This window comes from Bicyclus anynana, chromosome 25 (genome assembly GCF_947172395.1).
Source record: "Bicyclus anynana chromosome 25, ilBicAnyn1.1, whole genome shotgun sequence".
Lineage (NCBI taxonomy): Eukaryota > Metazoa > Arthropoda > Insecta > Lepidoptera > Nymphalidae > Bicyclus > Bicyclus anynana.
This window is the reverse complement of record NC_069107.1, coordinates 9,978,292-9,995,138: the sequence shown is the minus strand read 5'-3', so window position 1 is coordinate 9,995,138 and position 16,847 is coordinate 9,978,292. Positions and strand designations below refer to the sequence as shown.

At 35.6% G+C, this 16,847-nt stretch overlaps 1 protein-coding gene across 3 annotated transcripts in view; it reads right to left on the bottom strand.

The window, feature by feature from the left end:
• Positions 1 to 16,847, bottom strand: part of LOC112051387 (ATP-binding cassette sub-family D member) — an 89,499-nt gene that overhangs the window by 13,174 nt on the left and 59,478 nt on the right. For all 3 annotated transcript variants that reach the window (XM_024089999.2, XM_024090000.2, XM_024089998.2), the window contains 6 exons: positions 10,085 to 10,778; positions 3,237 to 3,371; positions 2,619 to 2,823; positions 1,711 to 1,942; positions 955 to 1,094; positions 123 to 295 (listed from right to left, as the gene is read on the bottom strand). In XM_024089999.2, coding sequence (XP_023945767.2) covers positions 123 to 295; positions 955 to 1,094; positions 1,711 to 1,942; positions 2,619 to 2,823; positions 3,237 to 3,371; positions 10,085 to 10,249 — 1,050 coding nt within the window. In that variant the 5' untranslated portion in view covers positions 10,250 to 10,778. The remainder of the gene's footprint in view (positions 1 to 122; positions 296 to 954; positions 1,095 to 1,710; positions 1,943 to 2,618; positions 2,824 to 3,236; positions 3,372 to 10,084; positions 10,779 to 16,847) is intronic.

Sequence of the window (16,847 nt, the reverse complement as noted above, 5' to 3'; positions counted from 1 at the left end):
TATCCCTGGATATTAAGGCACTATATTCTGCGATGTCAAGGCGATATATTCCTCGATGTCAAGGCACTATAGCATTTTAAATCCAGGCACGATGTCAAGTCTTTATTTTTACAGTTGCTTACCTTGTGCCCGCCGTAGAAGGCAACCTCTTCGGCGTGCGCGATGAGCCGCGAGTGCACGTGGCGCAGGTTGGCCTTCATGCGCGCCTCCTCGCCCGCCAGCGCGCCGAACCGCGGGCTCAGCAGGCGCAGCAGCTGCCCCGTCAGGCAGATCACCACCGTCGCTATGCCGGGGCCTGCGGAGTTAGCACAGAACACATCACAATGAGCTCAACAGAGTCTTCACTCCCGCGCCTATCATCGAATGATGAATACGCCTGCGGTAAGTACTCTGTCGTCTTATGCGAGCTCAGGCAGATCTCCACCGTCGCTATTACGGGGCCTGCGGAGTTAGCACAGACAACATCACTATAAGCTTAACAGGGTCGTCACTCCGGTAGGTACTCTGTTAGATTGCGTTACTATAGATAAACTAATTCACTATACTGAAATTGACACAGCCCTGCGCGCGGAGCACATGGATTGACATCCATTTATACCCTTAGACTGAAAGACCCCGAAAGGGGCTGAAAGAACATGACCGGAACGACGAGATCAGTGGGTATGACTGGTATATACATATATAATGGTGTCGCTCGCGAGGAAGCGGTCTATGAGTACTACTAAGAGCTCATAAGCAACGTATGTTATTTCAAAAATTGTGCCACATCTAACACTATTGTACTGCTTGATACTGATGAAACCAAAAGTAGCCTAAGCATCGTAAGCTACCGCGCAAATAGAGCACACTGCAACGATGACGATCAGTCGAAGATGAGGTTATCAAGCAAGTGACATCCAGCCCCACAATGGGCAAAACTAGTAACAGCATTAAACATCAACAAAGTACACTCACCAAGGAATATGTTCCCCTTCATCTTGCTAGAATAGCTCGCCAGCGTGAGCACTATGAGCAACAAGTCGAAGCACGGCTTGGTCAGCGAGCTGTACAGGTGTGCTACTGACTGCGTAAACACCGACACGTCCTCTGTTAACCTGGGAAAACATCATCATCATCATCATCATCAACAGTTTTCAAAAAAAGTGAGTTACATAAATCCTTTTTAAGTAGGTTCGAAACTGGACAACTTTTGTATTATGCTGTAACTTACAGAATTGAAAAATTAGGGACGAGAAATAAACTAGGGACGAGAATGCTTGCCATATTTTTCTGAAATATGACCAATATTCAGTGTTCAGGTCTAAATAAACTAGCGGCTCCGTGACCTCGGTGTGTCCAAACCCTTTACCGCTTAGTGAAGTATGCACCTTTTTTTTTTGATTGTGAGGTTTGCCTATAATAGTAGGAGATTTTTGGATTTACTCGACCACGTCAGATGAACATAAAGATGTCTTGCATGTTGTTGCGTATTTCCATCAAGTATGAGCCCTCAATATTGGTGGCTACGTTTAGGGCAACCTAAAAACCAGCTTTAGGTACTCAACCTAAGGAGGAGGAAAGTAAGTAAGAGGAAAATCTGAGAAATTGAGTTTAACCTAAGAGATTGAGCGGGGTTACAAAATTGCCAAATATTACCCTAGCTGCAGTAAAGGTGCTTGCGAAGTTTGAGTACCCCAACCTATAGATTTAATTAAATATGCTCAGGCTTACCTATGATCAGCGTTCTCTATCCTAGCATCAAGGTTGGCCACCTTGTAGTAGGTCTGGTTCTTGAAGTACAGCTCGTAGGCGTGGTTGACCAGCCGGGTGCGGAAGGCCAGCGCTAGCCGGCTCTCCAGGTAGCGGATCATGGAGTTGATGAAGGTGGCCGGCACCGCTATGCCGAACCACTGCATCAGGAGTGCGGAGAAGGAGCGTAGATCCTTCTGGACTATGTGTTTGACTGGGGAAAGAAATATATTTTAATATTTATCACTAGCGAACATCATGCAGGACAATGTCAACAGTAGGAGTGATTGATGATTTTACTACTTAATTTAGGTTTTGGTCTCGACATGTCGAAGTTGTTGGGGCATCAGATACTACTGTACTGTAAGGAATTGTGACGTGTGGTACAACTTTGAAACATACGTCTTTTCTTTCATACAGAGAGAAGAAGAGAGGCAGAGACCACATCCTTCCACTTTCGACGGTTGCATTTGATTGCACGACAAGTTCGTTAGTTTAGGGCACTCTTCTTTTTGAGAATTTTCTGGATGTTGTCTAGGAAAGTACCACTTCCAACACTTACATTCACTCTCGCCTCTTAAATTCCTTTTGTTGGTCTTCTTTTATTCATCTTCTCCACATTCCCAAACCATCGAAGCTGAGCATTTTCGATTTTAGTCACTACATCTACTTTATATCATAAAGATCTCTTATTGCACTATTTCTTACTATCTCTGTGATATTCCATTCGTAATGCACTTATATTTACTGCATACTTTCATGAGGCCTTTAATTATGAAAAATAACATTAGTACTCAGTCAACATGCCTTCATCCATTGACCTCTCCAGGATGATGATAAGGTATCACTTATAAATTATAACAGTATTCAGTTAACTGTGATGCCCTTACCTATGGACCCCTCCAGGGTGGCGACGTATATGGAGAGGAAGGTCCTGGAGAACAGGCACACGGTGTGCGCCGCCAGCAGCGCCACCTCGTGGCTGCGAACCCCCGGCACCATGATGCGCGCCAGGCTCACCAGCTGGCGCAGGAACTCCAGGTTGAGTCCGGGCACGTGCTCCGGCTCCGGCGGGTGCGTCTCGTCAGCATCCTCCTGGAAAACGGAGAAGACGAATTAAATAAAAATACGAGAGTGATTTAGGCCACACGATTGAAGTAAAGCTTCAATCGTGTGGCCGTCTTGATCCTACAGTAGCATACGAAACGTAACTGTCTCTGTTTCTATCTTCACTGACCAATATCTCCTTCTCAACGTCCGTTGGCCTTGCCTGATCACACTTTTCGTATCGTTCGTGTAACGGATTCATCTTACTCCCCAAGTCAAGCGCGCGTATGCAAGTATTACTTCAAAAACATTGGAAAAGACACTAATAACTTTAAGGCACTAGGCAGTCACGACCAGTGGCTAATAGATTTTCTATTACAGTAACCCAACCGACCAGTCATGGTCATGGCGCATGACTGATTTTTTTTTTTAACTATGGAGGGTAGTTATAAAAAACTCACAATGTTCTGCTTGTTGTCAGTGTCGGCGTCGCCGCGGCACAGCGCGCACTGCTCCGCGCCGCACCGCCCCCCGCAGCTCTGCACCTCCCCGCCCGCGCCGTTCGCCACCGTTTGCAGCTGACCATTTTTCGCAACCTGGAAAAGGTTAAAATACTTATATTATAAATATGTAATTACCTAAAAATCAATTCATGTAAATTAAATTGAGGGTTATGTTTGTGATTTCAAAATAACCGTGTTTTTAATCAGACTTCCACTGGAAGATAGAGAAAGTTATTGAGCAACATAAAGGCTACTTTTATATCGAAAAAAATCATGGTTCTCGCCAGATTTGTGAAAACTGAATTTCACGTGGACGAAGTTGCGGATGTCTACTAGTCTATACTAATATTATAAAGAGGAAAGATTTCATTGTTTGTTTGCATTGAATAGGCTCCGAAACTACTGAACCTTGAAAAATTCTTTCACTGTTATTAGAAGCTACACTATCCCGGGTGCTATCCTACTAATATTATAAACGGGAAAATTTGTATGGATGTTTGTTTGTAGATAGAATATACCCTAGATTAACACATAGGGTACTTTATCCTGAAAAATCCATGGAATTTGGGACATTTGCGAAAAACTGATAGTTATGAGAGTAGTGTGAATGTTTGTTATTCTTTCACGTCGTGACTACTCAACCGAATTAGTTTAAATTTGGAATTGAGATAGGTTATAGCCTGGATTAACATATAGACTACTTTTTATCCCAGAAAAATTACATATTTATTTTTCGCGGATAACACCGCAGGGCGCAGCTAGTAGGCTATCTTTTTTCCATCTACGCAGGTGTGCTGTCTGCTAGTATATATTAAAAAAACAGAAGAAACTTCTATTGTGTGTTTGATTTTATTGCGCAAAGGGAAAATGAACAAAGGCGAAACTTGATGACTTGAGACATTTTCTACCAGTTTTACCTATTGTGAGGTAGAAATAGTTAAAATAATACGAATAAATTTAAAAGCAATCGGAAAGTTAATTATAAAATAACAAATAGGTGGAAGTATGTAGTTTAAATACTATAAAATATGATTACTAACAAAAATTGTCTGTTCTATTTTCCTAATTTACAAAAGACTTATATTTAAAAAAAAAACCATAGCTAGAACAAAAATATCTGAGGTGGAAAAATTGTTAAATGCTCGTAGTGTGTGTGTGACATTCTATCGAATCGAAGGTAAATAAACAAACAAGATGTCCGTGTCCCACTCTACGGTGGCAGGTGGTGCACTCCGCATCTGACTGTCGTAGCGAACGGACGTGTTAACTTTGCAATCTATCTATTGACTTCACGTTTTACTACACCCGGAAGCAATACATATTTATGCGTATCTAATTGTTATCCTCTATAATGTTAATTTTCCATTCGTTTTAATGGCTCTCACAATATTTACGTAGTTTTTATTAGAAGTTTGAATTAGTAATTAACATTGATGAGTAATTATACGACTTATGTTTTGTTGGCGAGCTCAGATTTACTTAAAGCTATACAAGGTGAATATATTCCTCCTAATCGTCCTAAATATACGTAAAAAAAACTTTAAATTGGAAATATATTCGTAGGACGTTGCAGTAGTTTTTAATTACGATTCCCTCAATGCAAGTTTGTTTCTTTGTTACGCTTTCTCGCCTAAGCCACAGAATCGATTTTAAATTATTCTTTCACAAATGGACTGCTACACATATAGTAGAGTGAAACGAAGAATGTTAAATAATCAGGTGAGATTGTAATCAAGGGCTAACTTGTAAAGAATAACATTCATTTATTTCAATTAGGTTTACTTTACAAACACATTTGAAAAGTCAAGTTATGTCTTAATTTAATGGTGGGTTTTAAAATTAAAGTTACGAGTAGGTACGAGGGTTCCAAATGCGCCTTGGTGAAAGAGAAGAGCCCACAACAAACTCAGCCAAGGTATTTTTTATTAACCACCATTTTATAAATCTAATAGGTCCCCGCGACGCTCTAGTAAATCCACATTTAGCATCACGGGCTTCTATATCATAAATAACACGCAACGCACAACAGTTGAGCAACCATGACCCGACGCACGGAAACCTGTTGTGTTCATAAGGCTCGTAAAGTAACGCTTGCATATTTAACTACAGCAATATAATGCGTTCTGGCGCGTTCGATGACTTTCCTATCTAGAACAATAAAAAAATCTAATACAACTATAGTAGAACCCGTTTAATACTATGTCACAGGGACCCAACTGAAACTCTTCTTAAGCGGGAAAGCGTATTATACGGATGCTGGATAGGGGTGGGGCATCATCAATAATGAAAAATGAAACGTAATGTACACAACGTTATCAACCCATATTCGGCTCACTGCTGAGCTCGAGTCTCCTCTCAGAATGAGAGGGGCTAGGCCAATAGTCCACCAGACTTCACACATGCAGAGAATTAAGAAAATTCTCTGGTATGCAGGTTTCCTCACGATGTTTTCCTTCACCGTTTGAGACACGTGATATTTAATTTCTTAAAATGCACACAACTGAAAAGTTGGAGGTGCATACCCCGGACCGGATTCGAACCCACACCCTCCGGAATCGGAGGCGGTGGTCATATCCACTGGGCTGGCTTGTAAACTGAGTCTACTTGAAATAAATGATTTTTGATTTTGATTTTTTTTTTGATTTTGATTTGATTTTAATAAAATGTCAGTAATTTTCAGCTCGAAGTTCGGAAATTGACGGTATTACAACCCCGCCCCGAACCGGTCACGATCATTCAATTCAAGAAATGCTTAATCATATTATAGATTTTTTTCATTCGCGTGTAAAGGTATACGTAAACGATAAAAAAGCATGATTATAAATTAAAATTAAAGTTTTATTAATACTTTACAATATTGTAAAAACAAAAAAATTATCGATGAATATTCATCACATTATTGGCATGACTAAGATTAACTTTATACTTCTTTGAAAAAGAAAACAGTTTTTTTTTATAAATTCACACGTTAAAAACTATCTACATGTTTATTTTATTGTCTTTTTGTGATTCTGATAGGTTACTTTGCTGAGCTTTTTTTCTGTATGGCATTGGAATTTGATCTTTTAACACGCATGATTTTTTTTCTGACGTCACATATACAGTGACACTGCAATGTATGACGTCATTACTTTGCGGATTTACTTTACTCGTCTACACCTAGGTTGCCCGTATATATTTAGTATTATTGACAACTTTTAGTAGTAGTTTTATTTTTGTATTTTTGAATATAATATTGACAATAGCTAAAATATGTGAGCTCTCTTATGCCAGTAAAAAGATTTATGGTAGGCGTCCACATATCCGTATCGTAAGTATATCATCAAGTGCGTCTACTGATCCACATCGTGCGAATCGCACGAAACTACCATCAAATTAAAAAATCCATTTAATCCAGATAAGCTTAAAACTATTTTTAATCAAAATCTTTTTCTAATACTCTTAAAATAGATAAGAATAAAAATTTTAATAAAAAAATTCAACCGACTTTCAACTCAAAAATTAACCTAAACTAAAAAGCAAAAAATAACATCTTTTTTCAAAATCGGTCCATAATTGACGGAATTATCGCTGGACATACAAAAAAAAAAAAAAAAACATACATACAGCCGAACGTAGAACCTCCTCCTTTTTGGAAGTCGGTTAAAAATATCTAATAATATATTCTCTGTAAGGTTTCCAGGGAAATGGCTGTCCTATGATAGTAGGCTAATAAGGGTTAATGCGATGCGTCCGATACTTACCAAGCGGATTCCTGTCTTTAAGCTTCAAAGTCGTATAATCGTATACACCAAGGGTGCAGATAAAAATGGCTAATGCTGGCCCTTAACATGACGTCATTGTATATATTATTATAGAAAAAGATGGCCAATATTATGTATTTCTCTTTATTATATCACCGTGCTCGTAACTCGGTCAAACGTAGTTATGTGAGACTCGCAAAGGTCACCGTTATGAAATAATCTAAGACCGCGAATATACATTATTTATGATGGATTCCTAAGGCTGTCGCAACTCATTTGAATTTGCTAAAGATGAATCACGAAAATATCAAAATAAACATATATAAAAGAGACGAATATCTTAACATTCCATGGATTCACCGTGCGGGTGCCGGGTCCATTGCGCGACAAAGAGAAAAGATCCGAGCAGAGTTCTGGACTTGTAACCAATGGACGTAGGGTTAAGGAATTCCTTGACAATAATAATCTTACAACAATTGTAGAATAAAATTGAATAAACAATTACTTTTATATATAATATACCTTCATTTTCTGAAGAACCCGAGGTTTCTCCAGCGAAGATATGCAATTGCACATTGTAGAGTCAACATTTCCTGAGGATGCTCCGGTTTCGGGGTGAAACGTACGTAGAGAGTATTTTGTCGGACCTGAGTGACGTTGTCGCATGAGTTCGTCGGATTTTCGCAATTTTTTAAATAAATATATTATTCACGATGAACTTCCGCAAAGTACTTAACGCCTGCGCCTCCTAACTTTAGATATTTAAAAGTACTTTTAACTTTTTGATTTTGTAAATAGCATATACTTGACATATTTCGTAAATTTTTAATTATATAGATAGATTTCGGACTAATGAAAGTCAGTGTGAGGTCTCCCTTGTCTACCCTATAGGTACTTCTTTTGTCGGTCAACTCGATTTTTGTTTTTTATTGTCATAGATAAAAAAAATTATATTTAAGATTTTATATTACGTATATATTGTACGTATATAATATTTAATATTTTTGCTATGTCACATTTGCGTTGTTTCATCATAAGTCAAGGCTAAAGCGAGCATTCGGCATAATCATTTATACATATACATAAACGTGACTATTATGTAAAGTAGTATTTACTAATTAAATATCAAGAAAACTTTATTTTTTTTTGGATAATATATTTTTTACTTCGATTGTTTACTGTAAGTAAATAAATTTAATATTATTCTATGTAAATTTTTAATCCATTACTTTCCTACCCCGTAATTTTCATTCCTATCGAAATACGCGGATAAAATATAAACAATTTTACTCGATGATAATGCAGCTTTCCATTTGTGAAGGTAGTATTATAACAACTATCTCTTAATAATACATTGAGAATAAGTTTTTAATCTTAGGTTTGATATTTTTATAGATATTTAGAATAGTAATGAAGCAAAAAAACGTGTGAATTAGACGTTTAAAAACAACATTGAATACTAATTTTATTTTAGTACAAAAATTTACGACCTACCAAAAAATTGTACAATAATAAACTTTTTGATAGAATAAGATGTATTTTTAAGAGTAGTAAAACTTTTTATATAGTTAATGCAGGGAAGTCATCATCATATCAGCCGATGGACGTCCACTGCAGGACATAGGCCTTTTGTAGGGACTTCCAAACATCACGATACTGAGCCACCTGCATCCGGCGGATTCCTGCGACTCGCTTGATGTCGTCAGTCCACCTGGTTGTCGACCAACAATGCGCTTTCCTGTACAGGGTAGACATTCCAGCACCTCGTGACCCCAACGTCCATCGGCTCTTCGAACTATGTGCCTTTATATTTGACTTCATACTGTTACTACAGTGTTACCAACTCTCCAAAATATTTATGCCTAAAGTTTGTGTCAAAAACCCCTAAAATCGCCTTAATTATTGAGTTGTCCCCCTAAAAAATATAAATCTATACTAATCTATACTAATATTATAAAGCTGAAGAGTTTGTTTGTTTGTTTGTTTGATTGAACGCGCTAATCTCAGGAACTACTGATCCGATTTGAAAAATTCTTTCAGTGTTAGATAGCCCATTTATCGAGGAAGGCTATAGGTTATATATTATCCCGTATTCCTACGGGAACGGGAACCACGCGGGTGAAACCGCGCGGCGTCAGCTAGTTCATAATAATTTAAAATAGAGATGGGCCGAGTACTCGGTTGATACTCGGTACTCGGCGTACTCGGCGGATTTTTTGATACTCGTACTCGGCCGAATAACTCGGTCGGCGAATGCCGAGTATACCTTGTTTAAGAAAAGCATTATTTAGGTACATATAATTAAAACAACAGTGTTAATCAAAAAGTATTTATCAGTAATTTAGGAAATCTTTGAAAATCTCAAATAAATTAAAATGAAAGATTTAAAAGAGCAACTGTTGAATTTCCCATCGCTCTTCTCAACAGAGACTGCGCCTTCTGAGCTAGTGGTAGAGTCACTACAAATAGCCAAACTTGACGTTTCAAAAGTGCTTGTAAACTAAGCCTACTTGAAAAAAACTATTTTGAATTGAATTAAAACTTGTTTACGCGCGCGAAATCGGAATTTGATTGAACCGAGTTACTCGGCCGAGTACTCGGTTGAAAAAAAATTTAACCGAGTAAAACTCGGTACTCGTTACTCGACAAAAGTGTTACTCGGCGCATCTCTAATTTAAAAATAATATGTTTCAAAAGTCTATATTTAATACATACAAAATATTACGTCTTTATCTGAAGATTCAGATTTTTTGAAATCATACATGTTGACAATGAATAAACTTAACAATTTTTTTTATTTGATGAAAATTGCCGCCAGATGCCTTTAGAGTGGTTGTAGAATAACGTTTTATATGTCGTTATAAATCGCTAAGTCAAGAAAGAAATGTTAAAATTATCCTCAATTTAAAAATATTAAAGAGTCAAAAAATCCCTGAAAATACCTCTAAAAATTTCAGACCCCAAAAAAATCCCAGATTTAGGGGGCAAATAATTGATATTTGCCCCCTAAATCTGGGGAGAAAAACCCTAAGTTGGGAACCCTGTGTTACTATTTTTTCCTACCTTATAGTTATTATTGTTGTGGCATGGTGGCGCCTGTTTCTTCTCTCTAGTGCCGTACAAAGCGCATGCTGCTAAGGCCACGCCCACGCCCACTCCCACGGCTATTGTCGTGGTGGGTTTTACACGAAACGCCTGTTCGCGTATCTTCGTCAAAATAGCCGGCATTCTGATATATTTACTTCACTTTGTATCTTTATATATTATCCACAATTATTTATATAATTTATAAATAATTAAAAAATTCTTACACTGCAATCAATTTTTCACTTACTATTTATATTGTAACTGTTTATAGTATGTAATTTATTATATAATCACAATTTATCGTCAATTTTCACTTTGTACGTTTTACCGATTTATTTTATTGTATATTATTTTTAATTACGATTCATACGATTTAATTATATGCGGCACATCACTATTTTAATCTCAATTATAATACTCGATATTTTACTTATTTTTCGATTTAAAATTATTCAAAGACGTCAAAATATATATATTTTTTTTATTTTATAGTACTTCTTATTAATTATTATAATTAATTTATAAGAGATCGTATTACGTATGTTAAAATCACAGTCTGTAGCCAACTGGTTTTTATTCTTAAAGGTTTAATAAATTTATTTTATTTTTGTTTTTTTTTTATTATTATTATGTCGTCATCAGCTGCGTGTGCTCTTTTTCCTCCATTTTTCTGTAACAAAGAAAATAAATATTTACATCTGTGCATATTGTAAAAGAAAGACCTTCGCCTTATGTCTGTCTGTAAGCAATAAACTCAAAAACTACTGCCAACTACTAAAAAAAAAACATAAAACTGAAATGCGGCATATAAATATATTAAATATATCTCTACAAAACCAATACTATAATTTTAACTTCTTGTATTATTTTTTGTTTAGTAAATATAAACATATCTATAATGAAATAGGCAATTTGACTTTGAAATTTGAACCACCTCTCAGTATAGTGTTAGTAAACTTGTTGTTAAATCTAATTAGTGTTTAGCTAATTAATCTAATTAATCTTGACATGGCGATATTTAACAAAAAATAATGAAAAAAAAATTTTGCTTCTAAATCCTCTAGGTCGTGAGTTCCGAGTCCTGGCAAGCTGTGAAATACTGTGTTTTTTTCTTCTTGCTGGCCTATTCACTAACTTTGAGTAGACATATACGAAAACTACCAACTAGCTATTTTTAATTCTCAAGCAAATGTTTCGTATTCCGTATTAGACATTGCTAACTGATTAAAAATTACTAACCAGTGTGTTTGATATTGTGATTTTCGTTAACAATAAATAGGTTTTACGGAATACATACAATGCGGTATGTTATTGATTTGTTGTTATTTATTTTATTTTATTTATTTATTTAATTATATATAATAATTACATGATCAAAATTAAAAAGGTGCAGACATAAACTTGTTAAAGTTTTTCTGCGCACCCTTCGCCGTTGACAATACTGTAATTAATCTACTACTATATATATACTCTAATACTAATCTACTATGAACTTAAAAATAATTAAAAATTAGAAAGTGAAATCTAATTTTACAATTAAAAATACACATGATACATAAAAACACTACGTTAATTATGTTAAATGGCTAACAAGCTAACGTTAGTGAATAGGCCAGCTGGTATGATAATAGTTGGTTTTGTATTTTTCGGTTTTTTAGAGTAAGTTAATATTTTGTACCCAATGTACTTAAGCATGATGTATTCACATCAAATAGGTGCAATTATAATTAGAATGTATATAAATGTATATAAATGTGAATGTAGTATAAATTTTTATTCATAAGGTAGGTTAAGTAATTGTGTTGTGTGTGTTTTGTACACCAATAAAAAAAATACAAAATACAAATGTCATCCGGGGCTTACTGGTTATCTTATGTTGATGACATTATGTCAATTGATTTTTTATTTATTTTAATAGGTTGATAATAAAGAACAAAATAGTGAATAGGCCAACAGTAAGTAACTACTTATAGTCATAAACTAAATATTTTCACATCCAATCGTCGAAAAACCTAAAACGATTCACACATCAATTCACACGTAAGTTTCCTCGCCAGTTAAATAAATAATATTGAAGTTTTAACCATTTAACGGTTATAAATTATATCCTTCACAAAAAGGTTTTATTTACAACTGCCTCATAGCCTCGTGGTTAGTCTATGTTACTTTGCATTCCGAGGTCCTGAGTTCATCTCTACTTAAGAGTGTGCAATATCTAATTTGGTGGTTACAGATGGTTCTGGATCTAAGATTTCGGAAAAGTTAGGAGCCTGATATTTGGGTAAATGATATTTCAAAGTGTTAGCTTCGTTATGACTATACAAAATACACAATTTGTAAAACTTTTCTCGATAGTTTATTTTTTTGAAAAATACATGTTTTGCTCACATTTTGCTTTCAATCTCAGGAAAAGCAAACTTATTTTCTTAAATTTTTGTTTTGTATAGAAAATTAGGTATATATCTTGAACATGGCCATTTTGTTTTTCGTTATGTTGTTTAATTTACTTGCAATTAGGTAAAAATGGTTTTAGCGCTCACGTCATAAAATTTGCGTCGCGCGTCAATCGCTCCGTGCTTTTCACTCACGTGAAAGTCACAATTCGGCGTCTCGTTTGCGCTTCAAATTTTATCCATATCGTATCGACACGCTAAGCGCTCTTAATATTATAAAGAGGTAAAGTTTGTGAGTAGGTAATCTCTGGATATACTGTATCGATTTCGTAATTTCTGTCATAACCGAATTCGGAAAATCACGTTACGGTTGACGGTATGGTTAGGTTATACGTGGTGGTATCCTCCTCGCATCTCAAAGAGCACGTTAATGGTAGGCGTCCACACATCCGCATCGAACGTATCGGACGCATCGCATCCAACGGATTTTTAATTTCACGGCACGGATGCAATTCGTACGATGCGGATCAGTGGATGCATGTATGACTTTCTATAATAATAATAATAATAATAATAATTTATTTATTCATGAGAAAGTACAGAAGGTTTACAGAACTTGCTATAGACATACATACTTTCTACCTTGACAGGTGTATGAATATTAAAAATAATATTATACTAACTACATAATAATTCCAAAATTCCAATAATTAAATATTCAATCGGTGAACATGGTATAAATAAAAAAAAAAAAAAATACAAGTACAATTAGCATAATTTGACGAAGCATATACAAAGAATATCAAAATCCGTTTAATGCGATGTATCCGATACGTACGATGCCGATCCGTGGAAACCTACCATAAGCCGTCAATAGCAGTCTCAATGTTCTGGGTTCCTGCTGGTATTGTCTATATGTCAAAAAAAAAAAAATAGAAAAGCCTGTGTTTGGCTTTTTGGAAGAAAAATTATCTATTCATCATGTTTAAATACATGCATTAATATATTATCAAAAATACTAAAAATAGGACATTGGGCACTTAAGTAAATAAGTTAGTATATCTGACTATCTATACAGGGTGATTCGGTCTTTAGTGCGGATATTTTTTTTCGTGGTTCTGTATCATTAATAGAATATAAATCTACAAACAGTTCGATACATTTAATGTATTTTTTTTTTTTAATTTATGTCTCTAAAATAACAAAATAATGTACATATTATTACTAAACAAGATATATTCAGCTTAAAAGTGATCTGGTGACGTCCTTTAGGTATCAAACGAAAATAAAATAAACGCACAATAGGGTGACCCTAAAATTCTGTTCAAAAGTAAATAACTTTAGCTAACGATAATTTTGTTATTTTTGAGAAAAAAAAAAAAAAGAAAAAATACGTGATCATTAAATTTTGTTTATGTACAAAATATAAAAATATCCGCACTAAAAAAATTTTCTTCCTGTATATAAATATCTATATATAAATTTTACTTGGAATTTTTTTTTGCTCTGCTATTAACTAACACAATCGCACTAGAGGTCTTCAGAAAACAATGAAATTCTTCAAAACAAAAAAGCTAATGTACAACCTTTAACGGCGTCATGAACAAAAATAATGTTTTCAACATAAAAAAATATATAATAACTCAGTTGCGACAATAGGAAGATGGAAGTTACTAGAAGTTGTTTAGAGACAAAAACAACAATATAATATAATATACAAAAGACCACAGACAGACAGACATGTCGCGTTTGATACATTAGCAGTAGCTTTTGTGTTTCGAAATGTTTTTATACCACATGACCTCAAGATCAATGTTACAAACAAAAACAAATAAATGGCCAAGTGTTTAAGCTTATAAGACGTAATGGTTCTGTATCATCATCATCAGCGATGTTGTGCGGTTTGTAGTACATTTAAGGCCGTGGGTTCAATTAACTGAAAATTTTCGTGTGATGTGTAGGTATGGATACTTTTCAGTGTTAATTTTCGTTATTAGAGTTCGCATCTTTGGAGTTGATTTTATTTTTTGTTAAAAAGATTTTATTTTTCTGGTTTTAAGTAAAGTATTGGTAAATTTGTTCACTTATATTAGTTATTTTGATTTTAACATTTGTGTGAAAATTAAAGGGGACCAATTTGCAAGTATAGTCTTTCAAACGAAAAAAATCTATACTAATATTATAAAGAGGTAAAGTTTGTAAGTTTGTAAGTTTGTCACATTTTTTAAATGGGGTAATCTTCGGAACTACTGGTCCGATTTTAAAAATTCTTTCACCAGTAGAATGCTACATTATCGGGGAGTGCTATAGGCTATATTTTATATTGGTATCATATATATTAGCCGAGTTATCACAGTTTTTGTCATACAGGTCAGACTGAAAATTCTCTTAAACAGACTTAATCGCATGCGCTGCCTTAACTATTGTGTAAAATTGAAATTAATGTATGGAGGCTTTATGTATCTTTAAAAGTTCTACAAAAAAGTCCGCGACACCATATATCTATCTTCTATATATTAGAAGATATAGTACCTTTTGTGTTTTAAAAATTATTAATCTATACTTCTATATCTATACTAATATTATAAAGAGGTAAAGTTTGTAAGTTTGTCACATTTTTTAAATGGGGTAATCTTCGGAACTACTGGTCCGATTTTAAAAATTCTTTCACCAGTAGAATGCTACATTATCGGGGAGTGCTATAGGCTATATTTTATATTGGTATCATATATATTAGCCGAGTTATCACAGTTTTTGTCATACAGGTCGGACTAAAAACCTTTTAAACAGACTTATTCGCATGCGCTGCCTTAACCATTGTGTAAAATTGAAATTAATGTATGGAGACTTTATGTATCTTTAAAAGTTCTACAAAAAAGTCCGCGACGCCATATATCTATCTTCTATATATTAGCAGATATAGTACCTTTTGTGTTTTAAAAATTATTAATTTTATATACTTAGGTTTACGTCATTATTTATACAACTAAACTTTAATCCTTATTAAAATAAATTATTTAATAATCACAAGGATATTATGGAGATAAGATTTGCCCTTTACAGTATGTTAATTACTTAAATAGTTTCGGAGATAATACAAAATTTCTAAAAGACGCAGAAATTCCGCTATATGACGCCCGGCGCTTTCATTTACGTAGTTCCCGTTCCCGTGTGAATATGGGGATCAAACATAGCCTATGACACTCGCAAATAACGTAGCTTTCTATTGGTAAAACAATTTTCCAAATCGGTCCAGTAGATCCAGAGATTACCTCCTACAACCACACGAACTTTACCTCTTTATATTATTAGCATAGAAGTCTCTATTTCTCTTGGTCATACCACCACTCTCGAAAGACTGGACCGATTTTGCTAAGGGTAGGAGTAAGATAGAGAAGTTACAGGGTAAGGTAGGCTACGGGTAGGGACGCGTAGGGGTAGTATAGGGGTAGGGTAGGTTTAGGGCCGAGTTTAGGGTATTGGTAGGGTAGGGGTATAGGTAGGGTAGCGGTAGGGTAGAGGTACGGGTAGGATAGGGAAGTGGTAGGGTAGGGGTAGGATAGGCGTGAGATAGGGGTACGGGTGGGATAGGGGTAGGAAAGGGATAGTGTACGGGGAGGGTAGGGGTAGGATGGTGGTAGGGGTTGGATGGGGGTAGGGTGTAGGTAAGGTAGGGGTAGGTTTGGGGTAGGGTAGGGGTAGGGGTAGGGTAGGGTAGGGGTATGGTAGATGTAGGGGTTGGGTAGGGTAGGGTAGGGGTATGGTAGGGTAGGGGCAGTAGTAAAGTTGACATCGAAATTTCCGCGGACGAAGTCGCGGGCGTCCGCTAGTATTTTATAAATTGGTTAATAAATGACGAAGCTATAAGGTAACAAACATGGAGACACAACTCATCATGATATACCGTAGTAAATACCATAAAATTACCTTCCAAACTTGGACAATGGATTTGGCCCATGAAATCTACTACCTTCCAAACCACAGTTCATACTCCATAATTAGCTAACTTACCTATGATAACAACATGAGCTGCCTTTCCAACTCAAATAAATTGAGGCATGTCTACTAGTTTTTTTCTGATTGTGTAAGTGCCGTAGGCCCCTTATGGGACCTCAGCGGCGTCACCGGGGATAAGATACTCCCTTAAATGGTACATAATTTTACTCAACTAAATAAAACCTGAGTCGGGAGCCGTGATAGACCTCTGCCACCGATTCCGGAGGATGTGGGTTCGAATCCGGTCCGGGGCATGCACCTCCAACTTTTCAGTTGTGTGCATTTTAAGAAATTAAAAATCACGTGTCTCAATCGGTGAAGGAAAACATCGTGAGGAAACCTGCATACCA